We start from the raw sequence: 18,451 nt of genomic DNA on the forward strand, positions 1-18,451 counted from the left end.
ATTAATGTCTACTCCAAAACGTAGTTTTTTTTCAAAATACTAATAAATATAGAGACACCTGCCTTCTTGTTTTTTTTTTTTAAAGATCTGTTTTTATTATTTGCATTCAACACAGTGGCATATAAAGAAAAACATATAACATCAGTTATGACAATCATCATATACATTAGTTTCGGAAATTCAGCAAGACTTCGCGCAGCAGCCCGGCCGGCCGCAGATAAGACTGTAGATAGTGAGCTGTACATCTCCCCCTCCCCCCCCACACATTTCTCATAGATCTTCATCAGAACTTTCTTCATCATGATCAGGTTTAGGCTCAAAAATGTTCCCCCGGTAAGTGTTCCATGCTGTCCATATTTTGGTCCTTTTTTGAGGACAGCCCCGTTTAATGTAGACTGTCCTTTCGGCCATCATGGCTAAGTCAATATCCTTGCACCAGGCCGCTAAGGTGGGTAAGTATCCGGCTCCCCATTTCTGCGCTATATTGCGTTTGGCCACCAGGAATCCCAGCGTGACCCATGTTTGCATCATGGGTGAGAGGTCATTGGGCTCCCATACGTTTAGTAGACATTTCTGGAGCTCCGGGACCAGTGACACCCCCTCTGACTTGCGACAGTGTTCTCAGCACCCTCCTCCAGAAGTCAGCTATCTGGGGGCAGTCCCATAGTATATGATAAAGGGATCCCACCTCCCCACAACCCCTGAGGCAATATGGATGTTGAATTCTGCCCATTTTGTGCAGGGCGCTCCGAGTGTGGTATGTGCGGTGCAGGATTTTTTATTGGACTAGCCGTAGCCGTGCTGGTATCCCCACCTCTCTGGGAGAGCCTAGTGCTTCCTGCCATTCTGACTCATTCATGTCCCCCACCTGTCCACCCATTTTTCTCTCAATGGCGTTGTAGGGTCCGGTAGGTTATTGATAATTTTACAGTAAGTGAATGATGTGGCGCATTTCTGTAAAAAGTCTGTAAGCAGCCGGTCTTCCTGTGGGGAAGCCTCAGGGACCTCCGTACCCTGCGGCAGTGCCGCCAACATTGCGTGCCTAATCTGTGATTAACGGAAGACCTCAGAGGGGGCACGGTCGTATTGTTGTCGGAGCTGGGTAAACGGTAACCCATCACCCTTATCCCATAGGTCGCCTATTGTGGAGATGCCTATGTTGTATCATTGGTCGAATCCCTTGCTGTTGCGCAGGCGTCCTAATGTTCTGGTATCCCATAGCGGGGTAAGCCGGGTCAGGGTCCCCTTCTACCCAAGTCGCGTCTGCGCTGCAAGCCGGGGTGTGGCCGTGTGCCTCGTCGGTCCTAGTAATTTCGGAACCTGGTCTTTGTTGTAGAGCAGCGAAAGCATAGCTCCCGTGCCCAACTGGGCCCTATCTGGCCTATAGGCTGGGTCGTCCTGCGGGGCATGTATCCATTGATTAACAATTTTGAGGTGAGCTGCCCAATAATATAATTGGATGTTAGGGAATGCTATTCCGCCGTCATACCAACTAGGATGCAGTTTAGCCTGCGCTATACGAGCCGGCGTATTGCCCCACAGGAGTGTGGAGACCTGTGTTGCTATTTGCTTGAAATACTTTAAGGGCACAGGGTACGGCGTGTTCTCCAGGGCATATAAAAAACGGGGTAGGGCCATCATTTTAAACAAGCCTGCTTTCCCCAATAGCGTCAGCGGAAGCTGTGCCCAGTGTACCACATCCCGCCGTAAACGCTCCAGTGGGGCAGCCAACTTTTAGTGAAGAAATCTGCAGGTTCTGTTGTGATATGGATACCCAGGTACTTAAAGGTATTGCCTTCGTGTTTTTAAAGATATGCCCGTTGTCCCATTAAACGGAAGTCTGTCCATCTCTGTAAACCTCGTTTTGCTATCAGCCCGTTTTCAAGTGGGTATTTTTAAATACGATGGAAGGTGAAGGAATGGGTTGGAACTCTTTAGGGGCAGGTGCTTCCTTTGTAGTGATGTTTTTTTTTTTTCCAATTATCTTTATGCCTCTAATAGTATATGATGTATTTATTAGGCTGGCAAAAGGGTACTGGGCTGCAGTGTTGGTGGTGTGGCAATGATGGCACCAGTAAAGGTTGCTAAGGATGGTGGTATGGAGTCAGTTTTTAATGATGGTTGCTTTGAGTGGGTAGAAATAATGGTGGTACACTATTAGTTCCTTATGATTGTTTTATCATGTTTCAGAGTGGCTCCCAGTTGAACACCAGAGTTGAAGCGCTCCAAGCAGAGAAGGATTCGCTAAGAAGCACAGTATCCGGCAAGGATGCCGAGCTTCTGAGTTTGAAGAAGGCCATGCAGGAGCAAGAAACCATAGTAAGCCAGGAGAAGGAAAAGAAAGAGCAGGAAGTGAAGGAGCTGCAGAGAAGGATTGAAGAGCAGGTAAATGTCAATACAGCACCTTTCAATTCAAAAGCCTTCACAAGTCCTGGGTTGCATTCAAGTTATAACAAAACTTGAACTCTCACCTATGCCCTCCAATAGTATGCACTGAGTACATTCCTCAATCATTCACAGTGGACACGTGACCTCTTGGAAAAGAATAATAAAAGCTAACCGGTGTAGGAAAACCCTATACGTGGGCATAGCCCCAATACCATGTATGTACAATTAATTGTTTCTGTGCAAATTGCTCATCTGAATCATCAGTCATCCTGATACAAAATAATTTGAAGTGTGGACTGTCGCCTCCAATGCGTGAAATCCCATATGGTCAAAAATAACTTTTTCTGCGAAATATTTGTGTTGTACACGATCTAGAGTACACATGTCCTATTCTAATCCTTGAACTTGCTACTTGTTTACTTGGTATTTTAATTGTCAATGTTTTTACATTTTTTTTAATTATCGTGCTAAACTCCAAACGCTGATTGATCCCATCTCATGCAGCCGTATTACAGTGAGTCAAAAGTAAGGAAGGGCCATCCATGTTTACAGCAGCCATTAGGGTGTGTTTTTATTTCATCTTCCTTTACATGTAAGGTATAATCCTTATCCAAACACTTGCATCCCCACTCATTTGGTGTGAGACTCACACCTTGTCCTCGGTTATTAGGCCCTTTTGTCTGTAAACCCTCATTCTGGACAAACACATAATTGTTTGTTAAAACGTTGACTTTTGCCTAAAAGCCTAAGAGGTCATCCCTGCAGAGTCCTGGACATTGTATTATTTATCGGTCCCCAGATGTTTGTCATTTCTGATGCCACTCGGTAGTCTGAAAGATGAGATGTGAATCCAAAGATGCAAATAGTGTTGAATGGCCTAGTGTACAAATGGAGAATCCTAAAAATAACGTTTGCAACCTGGATTTAATTTCTGAACAGAAAACTCAGGAGCGGAATCTGCATCAGAAGCTCCTTGATGATCAGTTCAGCATTATCCAGGGAACAGTGAACGAGGCGGAGAATATTATACAGGACGCCATCGCCAAGCTGGATGACCCCTTGCACATCCGCTGCACAAGCTCTCCAGGTAAAGAGTCAGGGGGTGAACCATGAAAAGGTTTGCTCACAAAGGTTATATAAATGGAGTGTAAATTAAGATATGATGGCTGTGATTTCTGTGTTCTCGGTCTTTGCATGCATTACTATCCTACATATGCATGTACGTGCAGTGTCTAGTGTACATGTGATTGTGGGCTACACCTGTTTTCCTAACCCTAACCATGCATTCCTAGAAATACGGAAATCGATTATATGTTTGTTTTTAATACTGCAATTTTTCATTCATTATGAGCCTCTCTCCTTTTGTCACAATCTCTGAGAAAACTGCACACTTTGGTACACTTTCCCACATATCTTCATTGATGTTATTGATTATTTCCCATGTGATCTCATCAGTGAGGTAATCTATGAGGTAAGTTGATATGTCATTAGTGAGATCATGAGCAGTGCAGATGTGTATGTTATGGTTTAAATAGCTAACCATGACAAATTTCAGGAAGTTTGCCTTGTGTTATGAGGAAGGGAAACTATACCTTATCCTTAACAAAGTTGCTTTATTGATTATATTTTTTGATGTACTACCATCATCTCCTATATAACAAGCCATGCTGTACGCAGACTTTGGCTACACCCTGTGCTCAACCAATTGAGCAGCCGCCCATGCGGCAGATGACCTGCCGCCCTCTGAAGCAGAGGTTGGCCACACCCAGTTTATCATGAGGCCAACCCCGCTACACTGTGCAAGGCTTTTGGCCATTCGCACAATAATTTTACCCAGGATCTGGCCTGTGGCCAAGCACTGAGCCCAAATACCTAAGCAACTGTGGCCTACTACAATGGGTTGACTTCCACTGAACATTAACCCAAAAAAAGTGATGCAATAGCAGACATGCATGCGTTAGTCTATGCCCTGGGCGTATGATTTAGCCTAAAGCTGATCCTTAGGCTGGCCTCGGCCTCTCTGCCAAGTACCACGCTCATGGGTTAGACCAACCCATTTTAGTGCTGGTGTCTGCCTCATTCCACTAAAATGCATTATTCACGCCTAATAGCGCCCCCTTGGACCACTTTGGTATAACTAGGCACACTCAATGAGGCTGCTTTTAACTAAAGCATCCTGAATCCTAACTTCGGCCTGCTGTGGCAATGCCTGTGCTGCTGCTTCTGGCCAGAACCTCTGACAGTTCTCATTTGTTCACAGGGCTGGGTAGGGTGAGTGCTAACATATGTTGTTTTTTACAGAATAGAAATATTAAAGTCGGGCAGGGTTTCTTCTGCTCAATCTGAATTAAGCCTCTGAGTCGCTGTCAGAGGACTTCATGGTCTGTCTCAGAAATGCATAGCGGCGGTGTGAGCATAAACAACAGCTGATCATGATTATCTAGCCAGTACTGTCTCTCTGTTTCCCTCACTGGATCCAATTGCAGTGCCTTGCCTGTTGTTTTATTGGAAGGCCTCCCCATTGATGACCACACACCAGATGATTGGCCAAGGAAGACAGAGGCAACGGGTGACAGCTTTGTTTTTGTCCTTGCAGCACACACTATCAGAGCAGAATAGTACCGACTCCCCTGCATTACCATCACAGTGCTCTGTGCTGTGGAGGAGGTTGTGCCACCAGGATGTTGTTTCCCCTGGACCATCAATCGAGTTCTGCTAGCTTCCGCCTCAGCTGTCCCTCAGGCTAGGTATATTATCAGCTGCCCCAGGAAGGGGCAGATGATTAATAGATATAATTTATTGGCAAAATCAACTACTCCCCTGCCCTCCGCTCACGTGTTGAAGGAGGGCTCTGCCCTGTCTACTCAGATCAGCTGCCAGGCGCAGGACTCCTGTTCCCAGTTAGAAGTCTTAGACCACAGAGAATCTGCCTGTTTGCCAGTGCAACAATGCCAGAAGCAGTAAGTCAGCAGCCAAGCACAGAGAGCAGAGCTAGAGAGAGAACTGGAGCTGACAGTCAGTGACCGCACTGCGAGAGTGACCATGCACGACCAAGAGCAGACTTGATTAGCAGGCGACAGGCTCAACCTGCCTTCAGTCTGCACTCCACGATGCACCACAGTCTGCAGTCCGGTGGCATCCAGCTTCTTGTTACCTTAGGTGAGTCCACCAGAGCTGCACTCAAACTCATGAGTGCAATAGGGCCAGTGTTACAATGCTATCATCTTCGAAAGGGACAGTAGATTAGTGATCTTCCATTTGAGGGGTTTTGCATCAGTTAAAAGATCTTTTAGAGCTTCTCATTGCTCAAAAAGGGTGTAATGTTGGATATTTATCTACTTACATGCACTTCATTGTGTGGGTTTACCTGTGAGAAAGTTTCAGTCTAATTGACATGCATTTGGTTGTTGACTGTCACTCATAAGTACTCTGAAACCATGGAAATGTCAAACTGCAAACTTGGCAGCGCTGCCCGTGTAGCACTGAACCAGCTATCCCAGAGTTTGGAAATGCACTTCAGGCTGAGAGCACAGGGACTAGGCTGTGTGTAGGCTATCCTGTTATAGGTTTATACCTATAATAATTGATAACAACCCCCCACCCCAACCGCTGAAGGGAAGCTTCCTGCATCAGTGTAAACATATAAACACTGATCAATACCTGCACAGCAACGACTAAAATGGCATTCAAAGAAAGTAAAATGAGAGTCGACGAATCATTTTTATTTATTCCTGACAGGGACAACACAATGTAACTTTGTTATACAAGAGAGCAGCAAAACAGATGTGTCTAAGATTATTCTGCTTGAGTTTTGTTGTTTAGGGAAGTCACTGGTATATTGTTTCTTCTTCCCATTGTTTCCTCCTCCAGTTTTTGTGCTTGGATTAAAGGTGCAGTATTTAGAAGCATGTTTTAGGTCTGATCTAATCATTTTATACATTGTAGAGAATCTGGGAATATAACAATCCTCATTTATTTTTTGGGCAGTGTTTAATTCTTCACTGATTGGTGAAGTGGCTGGCTCATAAGAATCTTGACCAATATGTACTATCTTATTTACCCACAGACACAGAATGGGTAAAACCCTTTGATACACCAGGCTCCTCTTCCAATGTGTCAGTATTCATAGCAGGTCAACAGCTTGACACTCCAGGCTTTAAACACTCAATGCAAGATGTAGCTAAGGAAACCTGCACATAAGATCATGGTGAAAACATGACCCAACACTTTCCACATAACTTCAAAAGTCATAGCTGTAAGGTGTCCCTTTGTAATGTGTGATACTTTCAGCTAATCCTGGCTTTTTACCAAACTGCACTGTACTGTTGGTGTTTTTAAGCCCATAATTACAATGTTAACAACAAACTTTCAAGTCCCAGAATACAATGTGATTTCTATTAAAAGGTCAGGCCTGACGTAGAGTGAGACGTTTCTTATGGGGACACTTGCTAACCATGAATGTCTACACAACAGCAGCACCACCTTAATGTAGTCCGGCAAAGAATGCAGAAAAGCAGTGGCGGGCATGTTTAAAGCATTAACTTTGAGGTCCCTTAGAATACAGGGTTACAAACGAATCTTGTGTAATTCAAAATTGTTAAAGTTTCACAAGGTACTATGCTCTTGGCAGGGCTTGACCACCCTTGTAATGTAAAAATATTCAGTATGGAGTAGGTTAATGACCCCAAACTGTGTCCAGAAATGTGTTTTTTAAAACTTTGAATATATCTCTCTTACTCTTCTAATCCATCAATAGTTTGGTAAACCAGACAGGGTCCTGACAGAGTTAGTGTGGAGGTAATGAGATGTGAGTAAGTGTGGGAGTGCAGCACACATACTTTCTATGTTTAAGACAGTCTAACATTAATCCATTGGACACACTGCCAGTGGGAAGATATTACATACTCTGCATTACTTCTACCTTAACTTAAATATGTGCTTTATAACAATCAGTACAAAAACCAACATGTTTTGTAAACACCGGAAAAACAGTTTTTGTATCTTTATTGGGGGTAGGCACCTGGATAAACACTGATAAGAACCAACTTCAAAAGATTTGGAAAATACTGAGAAACCACCACTGAAATCGTCAAAAAATAAATACTGAAAACAGGACCGCTTAACTGCGAACAAACCCTGTAGTCCTCATTGCTCACTGTATCAGTATTTGCCTTACATTGCTGTAGTGTTAAGTTCCTTTTTTTAAATTTGACAAAAAAATAAAAAAATTTACTCGGACTATTCTATTCTGCCGCTGATTTTTCTCTGCTGAAAATCAGCGGCAGAATAGACACTGTAAAATTTCAAGTAAACCAATGCCCGAAACTAAATTGTCTTGTGTGCAGACAGAGTATTGTGTGTCTGAATTTGCTGATATCTTGGTCAGGCACATCAGAGCAGAGAGAGTGCATTTTCTTTATTACATGAGCGAAGTCTCGTGTAGATACGCATTTTTGGCCTATGTGGCCTTCTAGAGGTTTCTTGGTTTTCATTAATGTTTAGTGTTGTCGTTTTACCCACAACCTGGAAACATTTCTTGAAAAGTTGTAGTTACAATAATGGTGATTTACATGTGGATGAATTTTGCCGATCTACTTTTCCATTTAGCAACCTAATAGGTGCACAAAATGTCGGAATTTAACTTGAAAACCCACATATAATTTACAATTTGTACTAAGGGTACCAATAATAGTTTTCTCAGGATTGTAGAGAAATTTGCAAGAGAAACACTTCACAGCTCCCCACCCCCATCCAAAACAGCCTATCCTACAATTTACACCTCTTTTTTTTATTGAACTGTTTTTATTTTCATGTGTGACATGTTCTAGAAAAGGCAACTGGCAAATTTTCATGGGATGGCCAATAAATTGTGTTCGGTAAAAAGTTAAAGATTCTTTATCTGCACACAAAAGAGAGCATACCACCCTAAAAATCTGGGAAAGGCTGTCAGATGAACGCAGATCATCCAGCACTCGGAACAATCAATCAAGTCTGTGCCTTTGGGAAAACACAAAGATTCTGCGAAATGTATCTGTAAACTCGAACGGGTGCTTTTTGTGGGGGTTGGAGCAGGCTGCACATGGCTACTGGTGATATTTTTGATCAATGACACCTGATAGATGCATCCTGTAAACTATTGGGGCGGTGGCAGAGAGGGACACCACAAAATACATTCATGTAACATATCCGCTTAACCGCGGCGCAAAGTCCACCGCGGTGCGGCGGTTTAAAGGAGTGGGCTGGGCGCGTCGGCCAACGGCCGACAGAAGCAGCGAAGGGGTTATTTCACAGACACACATCAGACAATTCTGGGATATTTAATTTTGAGGGAAACTCCTAGATGTTTTGCTTAATCTTTCCATTTAATTATTGCATATCTGTGTGAGTTAAAGAGAGTGCCCATGGAATGGACAGGCACTCCGCAATATATGGCATGGAGTGGGTGAAGGTTTTCGAGATCAGGAGGTGAGGGTTCTCTTGGTGTTGCCAATTAGCACGTGTATTGCCTGCAACCAGGCCACAGGCCAGTACCCTGGGTGCTACACGAGGGACAGGACATAGCTATAATCAGTGGCACTGGGGCAAATGCCTGTGATGGAACCACTCTACTCCAATTACTGGTAGATTTTTGTCCCCGTGTTGCTGAAGGTTTGTGTTCCTTGAGGCAATAAGAAACAATAGTGAAATGATGAGGCATATAAATCACTCACAAGGTAGGATCTTAGTCCCCATGGAGTGTTTCTGCTTTTTAGGGCTCGGACTCCTCCCCACTGTAAGTGGGGGAGGAGTTTCGAGATCCTAATGTTATAAGAAAAAAAAGAAGAAGTATCCTTAGGGCCTTGGCGAGAGGAATTCCACACATTCCTTAGCGTTTTCTGTCATCTGGCCAGTGATTCGTCTTCCTTGTGTTTTCGTTTTAATAGGCTTGAAGTGATAGGGTAAATGTAGTTTTGTTCCGCCATTTTGGGCATATTTCGTTCGTGCTCGCGCAAAGAAGTACATTAATTATAATTAGGAGCTGTCAGGGTGCCTCCGTAAGTGAATCCAGATGTCCGGGCGCGTTCACCATTCAGCAGCGCTCAGCGCGCAGCTCCCTTTGTTTGATTTCGTAGTCGTTTTAGTTAAGCAGCTTGAAAAAATTTCACAGTGCACTTTCGTTTAAGTACGACTTCAGGCAACGGTGTGCCTTTGTTAATTGTATTCACAGTATTATTTTATTTGTTTCTTCTCCAAATAATGCGTGCCATGATAGTGCTTTCCCCGGTGAAATGTAAAATTAATATTACGTATGGATCGGTTTCACTTCGCAACACACAGCAACCCTTTAGCTACCCTCATGCATTCTGCAAATGCATACATATTGTACCAAATAATGTGTTGCATGATAACACTCACTGAAAACAATTTGAGCATGATAAACCAACCATCTCTTCTAAAAGCCTGGTATGACTAGACAGCTACCTTTCACCAGCCAGAATTGCCTATATGCGTGCTGTTTCCAAGCCAGGTTTATACTGACATTGCGGCCAAACAAATGACAGCAGAACACATTATGATCTGCAGGAAACAAGTCTAGCCCACGATAATCAGCGCATTCGTAAACAAACAATATATGAAACACAAAGTATAATCCTGGTATAGGTGACTCGGGAAGTCAAAATAGAAGAGCTCAACACAGATGCGAACTGTTAAGACCCATCCTCACAAGCACCTTGTGCAAAACGAGGCTAACACGATATTTAATTATGCATGTAACTTGCGTTTCCGAGAGGGGAGTGCGCGCGCAAGCCTCCACTGATCTACTGCTTCCGATGGTGTCTGCCATCTGTGCTGTGTAAATCAAGGCTCAGACAACAGGCAACGCGGGAGGGGGCACCTCTGTAAACATTACGTGCTGGATGAGGCAGCCACATCCAATGTGGAGGAGGAGCCCCACCTCTGTAAACAGAACGTAAATGAGGCTACCGCAAACCAACGGAGAGAAATGAAGGACCCTTCTTAACCCCTAATATTTTAAACACTGTGTTTAAAGGGTGCATATGCAAAACCTACCAGGAGGGATAATCCTGAGCCGGTAATCTCAAGGCTCCCAAGCGAACATACTGTGCACGGCACCCGTCTGTCGTTTACGTTAAAGAGCAGCGCTACGGTGCTGTTGGGGGCAGAGTGCTGTTGAGTGCAGAGTGCTGTGTGCTGTTGAGTGCAGAGTGCTGTGTGCTGTTGAGTGCAGAGTGCTGTGTGCTGTTGAGTGCAGAGTGCTGTGTGCTGTTGAGTGCAGAGTGCAGTGCTGTGTGCTGTTGAGTGCTGTGTGCTGTTGAGTGCAGAGTGCTATTGAGGGCAGAGTGCTGTGTGCTGTTGAGTGCTGTGTGCTGTTGAGTGCTGTGTGCTGTTGAGTGCTGTGTGCTGTTGAGTGCTGTGTGCTGTTGAGTGCTGTGTGCTGTTGAGTGCTGGTTGCTGTTGAGTGCTGTGTGCTGTTGAGGGCAGAGTGCTATTGAGGGCAGAGTGCTATTGAGGGCAGAGTGCTATTGAGGGCAGAGTGCTATTGAGGGCAGAGTGCTATTGAGGGCAGAGTGCTATTGAGGGCAGAGTGCTATTGAGGGCAGAGTGCTATTGAGGGCAGAGTGCTATTGAGGGCAGAGTGCTATTGAGGGCAGAGTGCTGTTGAGGGCAGAGTGCTGTTGAGGGCAGAGTGCTGTGTGCTGTTGAGTGCTGTGTGCTGTTGAGTGCTGTGTGCTGTGGAGTGCTGTGTGCTGGTGAGTGCTGTGTGCTGGTGAGTGCTGTGTGCTGGTGAGTGCTGTGTGCTGTTGAGTGCTGTGTGCAGTTGAGTGCTGTGTGCGGTTGATGGCAGAGTGCTGTTGTGGGCAGAGTGCTGTGTGCTGTTGAGTGCTGTGTGCTGTTGAGTGCTGTGTGCTGTTGAGTGCTGTGTGCTGTTGAGTGCTGTGTGCTGTTGAGTGCAGAGTGCTGTTGAGTGCAGAGTGCTGTTGAGTGCAGAGTGCTGTTGAGTGCAGAGTGCTGTTGAGTGCAGAGTGCTATTGAGGGCAGAGTGCTGTGTGCTGTTGAGTGCTGTGTGCTGTTGAGTGCTGTGTGCTGTTGAGTGCTGTGTGCTGTTGAGTGCTGTGTGCTGTTGAGTGCTGTGTGCTGTTGAGTGCTGTGTGCTGTTGAGTGCTGTTGAGGGCAGAGTGCTGTTGAGGGCAGAGTGCTGTTGAGGGCAGAGTGCTGTTGGGGGCAGAGTGCTGTTGGGGGCAGAGTGCTGTTGGGGGCAGAGTGCTGTTGGGGGCAGAGTGCTGTTGGGGGCAGAGTGCTGTTGGGGGCAGAGTGCTGTTGGGGGCAGAGTGCTGTTGGGGGCAGAGTGCTGTTGGGGGCAGAGTGCTGTTGGGGGCAGAGTGCTGTTGGGGGCAGAGTGCTGTTGGGGGCAGAGTGCTGTGTGCTGTTGAGGGCAGAGTGCTGTGTGCTGTTGAGGGCAGAGTGCTGTGTGCTGTTGAGGGCAGAGTGCTGTGTGCTGTTGAGGGCAGAGTGCTGTGTGCTGTTGAGGGCAGAGTGCTGTGTGCTGTTGAGGGCAGAGTGTTGTGTGCTGTTGAGGGCAGAGTGCTGTGTGCTGTTGAGGGCAGAGTGCTGTTGAGGGCAGAGTGCTGTTGAGGGCAGAGTGCTGTTGAGGGCAGAGTGTTGTTGAGTGCTGTGTGCTGCTGAGTGTGTGACTATGTGACAGTGTGTGACTATGCAGGGTGACATTGGGAGTGTGCGGGTGAGCAGTGTGTGAATGTTACGGGGCAGTGTGTGAGTGTGCAGAAAACACCACACACACATACACCACACACACATAACGCACACACAAACCACACACCTCAGTCTCTCAACACCACACACTTGTCACCACTCAACACAACACACTCACCACCACACTCACTCCCCAGGCTCACCCCCACAGACTCACCAGCACACACTCACCAGCACACAGAAAACAACACACACAACAACACACCCCCAGCCGTCAATGAATGCATTCACCATGCACAAACACCAACAGCCATCATCCATCTGTGCACGCTTTTACCAAGCACACACCCACCAGCCGTCAGTGCACCCTTCCACCAGGCACACACACCTCCAGCCGGCAGTGCACTTTTCCACCAAGCAATCGCAGTATGGTACACTTTACTTTTAAACATATTCATATAAAGCACAGCATGCCACCATTGGTAAAATTACAATTCAACCAACATACTTCCACTACACACCACATGCACACACTCCATAACACATGGCAAAAAGACATTGGCATTTACAATGCCATTAGCTCAAACTCAAATAAATCCGAGCCCGATTGCATTTCTAATGCTTGTTTTCTGAGCCTTTGGCTCTGTCTCTCCCAATCAAGAGGCGAAAGTTTATTTACTTTGTTCATGCGGCAAAAACACGCACTCCCACACCAAAGCTCTGGATCTGAAAGGCAGGAACACTGCTCGTGGGGATACAGGCTCGCTGGAGGAGAAAGGGGTTGGGGGTAGAGGGAGCCCAGATCTGGATGGCGGTGGATAACTTCCAGTATGTGGTGGGAAAGCAGTCAGATGAGGATAGTAGTTACAGGACTGCTCCTATGTATTTGACTGCATTGCCTCAAATAAGTCTTCATTATTGCAAACAGTTCTTTTGTAAATGAGAAACGCTAGTAGGTGGATATTGGAACACTGGCAACAAAAAAGAAATTACTGCCTTAAAGCAGAATGTCCTAGTCTTACCATCTCCTAGTTGTTACAGTCTCCTAGTTGTTACAGTCTCAGCCTTGCAGTGATTTCTTTACTGCAGCTACATATGGCAGAACTTAGCACATGGTGACACCAGTGCTTGCTACAGACACCTATACCCTGGCAAAATCACAGTGTAGCCAGCCTGGTCTTTTGGTTATTTTCATATATTTTTATAAGTTAGCCCGGGACACGTTCAACACTCACTGTGCTTTTGTCTCTTTTGCAGGAAACACACACATGCCTACCTACACTCCCCTTCACTCCACTCTTTCAAGGTTGCTCAGGGCATTCTAAAATTTACATTATTACACAGGCACAGCTAATTTAACTTGCAGTAGTGTCACTCAAAGTGTCACACATAAGGCAATGAAATGTCACACATAAGCAGACTCTAGCCTTTGAAATATCGCACGTAAGCGAACTGTAAACTTGGCATCTATGCATCCTGTACTGGTTACCACAACAAAACTTTTCAGTAAATCAGGTCTATGGGATCCAGGAATTTGCAAATCTCACCTGTCCCGCACTACTGACTGAATTTACATTGAACTATGGAAAGGCATTGGTCTGAGTTAGATCTAGCAGGAAGGGTTATATGGTCTATCAGTGCCTGTGTTTTCTAAGGAGTATAATATTCTAGGACTCTACACAGACTCTTCCAATATTTTGTGGTCAGCACAAGAGCGGAACCTGAATAGCTGCCTGCTCAGCTGTGGACTTCTGTCATAGCTGTTAAGGCAAGGTATCTGTAACCTAGACATGCTCTGAGGTATGTGTGGTTGTCACTGCTTGATGAATGTCTCCCTCTTCTCTAAAGAGGACCTTTAAACATGTGATCACATTTATTAAGGAATAGTAGTTTACGCAAGCGCAAGCAGTCCTCTGCTATATCGACTAAACCCAAGCGTGAAATGGATGCAGTTATCTTAAACTTTGATGAAATGCTGTGCAAGCGTTTTTAGATACTGCTGAACATATAGTGCCTCTTTCTTCCCACTTTGTTTTAGTGGGTGATTAGTTAATTGTAATTGTGCTTTTATTGAAAGTCCCTGAAGTAGAACAAGTGTACATACAATGCATACTGCACAGTTGTCGCTGGTACTAGTTTTGTCATGCTCAGAGCATGGAGTACTGACTGAAGCCTGCCTGAACTTGCACCCGTAGGTCTCAGCAGAGAGTTGCTTACTCACTGATCTTACTTACTGGCTTTGCTTGCTAGGCAATCTCACCACTAAAGGATTTAATTTCCCTAACAGGTTTGTATCCTAAGTTCTGTGGCTGTTTTTATGAGCTAATGTGAGCCTTTTAGATTTGTGGTGCTGGAAATCTGGAGCACATGGATTAATTTTTAAAAGTATTTGCAAGTAGTGCATGAAGGTTTCTTGGTTAATGTTTCGAGTGAGATCTAGGCTCTACAATCTAGTTTAATTTAGTGCATCATAAAAAAGTGAACAATTTCCGGTCCTCACTATGACTGCCATTTTGGACCCTCAGATTACCTCATCAGCAGAGCTGAGAGCGCCCTGGATTCTGTCAACGCCTTAGAGAAAGGTCATGCCGGCTACGTCAAGAACATGACCGGTAAGTGGCATCAGTAATTAGTGTTGAATGTTTAGATGGGAACATGATCTATACAGTAAAGGAGACATACACTGTGAGGGATACTGAAGCAAATGTGTCATACAGTGGAGAAGTGTGGCTCAACGGTTAGAGGCGGCAGACCCGGAGGCTGAGGTCAGCCCGGGACCAGGGTTCAATTCCCGACGCGGCTGGGTGCAGGACCAATGTCAGCGGGTCCGATAAATCTCACCTCGGTGCCACTCTAACCATGGGGTCCCATGCTGCAACTCTGGGCGATAGCTTGCTTAATCTCCACTCCGGCCCCACCACCGCCGGGGATGCCTGGCTTCACCTTGGGGATGCCCAGTAAAGGGACCATCTCACAGGGAAAGCCAAGACTGGTTCCCCAGTGGTACAGCGCTGGGACGCTCCAGGGTAACCACGCGCTCTATAAATCCAACATTCATTCATTCATTCATTCATTCATACACTGATAGGATGCTAATTGATATTATTGTTATTATTTCTCTCATAAAAAAGTCAGTCTTCTGTTTATTCTGCTTGTCCCCTTTGCTTGTTTTTTTGATCTAATCACAAGACATTGAAGCCATGAGTACTTGGTTATGCTTGTTGACAGTATTCTAGAAAAGTGGAAACCTTGAACTTTACTCAAAGTGTAAAGCTTCTTGTGGACCTGTGGACACGGATCTCCCTCAAAGGTTGCATGGTGCCAGAAACACTGCAGTGCGGTTGAACGTTGTGAGCCATGCATTATGTGTGCATAGAACAAGCATTGATTAAGTACCATGGATTAGAAGCCCTTTTGGGGTTGGTTGGCATTGCATTGTCTCCGGGAGATTGTTCCTCTGATGTGCAGCTGGCACTACAAGTCAGTGCCACTCTTAGTGAATTTCCACATTGGCTGATGTGAGGATCCAATGGATAAGTATCATATAAGACAAAAGAGGGGAGTAGCTTGGACATTAGATGTCCCAGAAATTGTTGAAACACTGCGGTCAGAGATGCACATTCACGATCGGCCAAGAAAGTATGCTGGTTTTTCCTTGCTTCCTGGTGCAAATCATTCCTCTCCGTTCTGAACTGCCAGCAATGTCACTCGCCACCTGACTGGGAGGTCAACAACCAAATACATGCTGTAGCCCAGACGAGAGGTGGATTATTCACTCAGGAGGATCACTTTTGGATAGATGCGCTTTTTTGGTGGGTGACCATGGTCTTTATAACATTATAGGAGACCCTGTAGGATTTTGAGTCCCATTCCATTCTGCTAAACTGTGATGCAGTGAGTAGTGATAGGGTGCAGGGGGGCGTACCTGTTATCACCTTGAAAGGTTATTCATCTGTTGGTTGCTAGTCCAGTGCCCTCTCTAAACATAGCCCAGCACCTAAGTTAAGATGTCGTACAAAATATTTGTTAAAGGATTTTTTTTTTAACACTTCCCAAACTTAACCCTTTGTGCTAAGATCCTGCTGCCTTCCAGAAGCCCATATAGGACAGTTGTACATGGTATGTGTCAGTAGCATGTAATGATGTTTAGTTTCTTAATTTTGATCCATAACTGACTCATTCACTTGCCCTCAGAGTTGGTAATCCAGCGACACCCTTGACAAAAAAAGTTAGAATATGGTAGGTCAACCTTCTTAAAATCTTATTGCGGATGGATACTTCTAACCGGAGATTGTTCACCCTGTAAATATCCCCAAACGCCAGGCTGGATTGCAAAAACTCAGAAAGAAGTGCTCCTGCGCACTAGTAGGTGGCATTTTGTGACTCCGTGTCAATTCTGCCCCAATCCGGAAGTGACGAGTGGAGCCACGTACAAGCACCACCCATGCACACTAAGGTAATTTAGTTTCAATCCGCGCTTTCAGATGCAGATCCGGGGCTCTGTTCCTCCTTTCTTCACTCTGAGAAGAGATCCTTTTGCAAATCTTCCAGTGTACAAGGGAACATGATCCCCCCCCCCCCCCAAAAAAAAGACAGGGTTAAGCCTTGTAGGGCTGTCACAAACAGGTGTCTGTGATGGATCCTCACAAGTTGTGCTTCTTGTGCTTGGGTTTGAAGCATGACCCCAAGAGCTGCAAGAAATGCACCCTGATAAACCAAAGGCGGCACAAGAACACAAAGCTGTTTGTGGCGAAGCAACAGAAAGCTCCACACCAGTTCCGCTCTAGAACGAAGACGAGAACACAGACCTGCTCCCAAAGTCGTTCCTGTGGCAGATAATCTTTACGATAAAAGCCATCAGATACTTCAAAGAAGAAACACAAGAAATCCAAGTGGGATTTTACACCTTCCTGCCATTCACTTTTTCCAGAGAAGGCATGAGGGCTTCACCGTGCCTCTAGGTCTCTATCCCCATCCACTGAGGAGTCGATGCATCATTGATTCCAATGCACCCTGCGTTCCCGGGTCCATCAGCGAGGTTGCAGCCTTTTGAGAGACTATGCTGGGTATCTTTTGCAAGCTTCTGGCTCCCTCTTGCATGCTTTCAATCCCCAGCGATCCACTGGGACCTCCAGTTGAGTTAACACTGGTGGGTTTGCCCTCGGTGTCGTCTGAGCCCCTTGAACCGGCTTAAGGTTCCCTACCGGCATCAATGCCAGCTTCGGGCCCAACACCAAAATCCACACTGTCCCCGGGAATGTTGACACCAGCACAGACTCCATCTGCACCAAAAATGGAATTGCAACCCTTCATGGTATCAGGCTCTGAGCTGCCTTTGTCTCAACCAAGACCACATCTAGATCCACTAGAAGTGGACACTATTCCTCTAACATGCAGTCATACACAGACACTACATCTGCCTTTTAGATCAAACTTTGACCAGAGCTAGCTGTATGGGGACACCAATGATGGGGGAAATGTTTCTCACCCTATGATGAAGGCAATTGGTACATGGACTTGCAGGATGCTTGACATCTTACCTAATACTGGATTGGTTTTCCCCTGGACCAGGGACCGAAGAAAGTACGTATTTCGCAACTGTGAGTAAGGAGGGCACAGCTTTGATCTTTGACTTTTTTTTTCTACTGTGGAGGTAAAAAAATGTACTGACAGAGGTCCTGCAGCCTGGAATGCACCGACCTAACCTCTTTTGCCTTTCAGTGAGGCCCTCACTTGACACTATTGGGCACTTGGGCTAAACAATTCTCTGGACTCCCCTATCAATCAACAAGTCGCTCGTCGCCATATACTTACTCCATGTGACCCGAATTCTAAACTCCGCACCCAACCCCTGAAAGCCGAATTGGTGATCCGCTCTGGCCTAGACACCATGGATTGTCAAGGTAGGCCTATGGGAACAAGTGTGTTGCTCAGACGCCATACATGGATGAGATCCTTCGGCTTATCCGGGGAAATCCAGGCATCCTTAATGAACATGCCTTCCAATGGCTTCCACCTTTTTGGTGAAAAGGCAAACAAAGGCACTCTTGTGGGTCCTTTCAGCTTCAGTCCCGCAACCCCACTGCAATTTCGGTTTAGGGAATATACCAGGGACATTCTTTCTATGTCTGGTCATTGGTCCAACTAACAGCAACCTGGCGATCAGAGGCAGCATACACCCCTTCCCAAACTGAATACGCCCTACCATTCCTTTTTGACCCATTAAACCTGCCACCTACACCGTAGCACCTTTCAGAGGACTAACTGTCCGTCTTATTCAGGACATGCAGGCTCTTTTGGCTAAAGAAGCAATAGACTGGACACTGTCCTCGAATGTGAGGACTGGAGA

At 45.6% G+C, this 18,451-nt stretch overlaps 1 protein-coding gene across 1 annotated transcript in view; it reads left to right on the plus strand.

The window, feature by feature from the left end:
• Positions 1–18,451, plus strand: part of HIP1R (huntingtin interacting protein 1 related) — a 482,407-nt gene that overhangs the window by 344,167 nt on the left and 119,789 nt on the right. The window contains exons 18-20 of the mRNA XM_078667577.1: positions 2,191–2,385; positions 3,328–3,475; positions 14,628–14,714. Of these exons, the coding sequence (XP_078523703.1) occupies positions 2,191–2,385; positions 3,328–3,475; positions 14,628–14,714 (430 nt within the window). The remainder of the gene's footprint in view (positions 1–2,190; positions 2,386–3,327; positions 3,476–14,627; positions 14,715–18,451) is intronic.

This window comes from Lissotriton helveticus, chromosome 11, assembly GCF_964261635.1.
Source record: "Lissotriton helveticus chromosome 11, aLisHel1.1, whole genome shotgun sequence".
Classification (NCBI taxonomy): domain Eukaryota; kingdom Metazoa; phylum Chordata; class Amphibia; order Caudata; family Salamandridae; genus Lissotriton; species Lissotriton helveticus.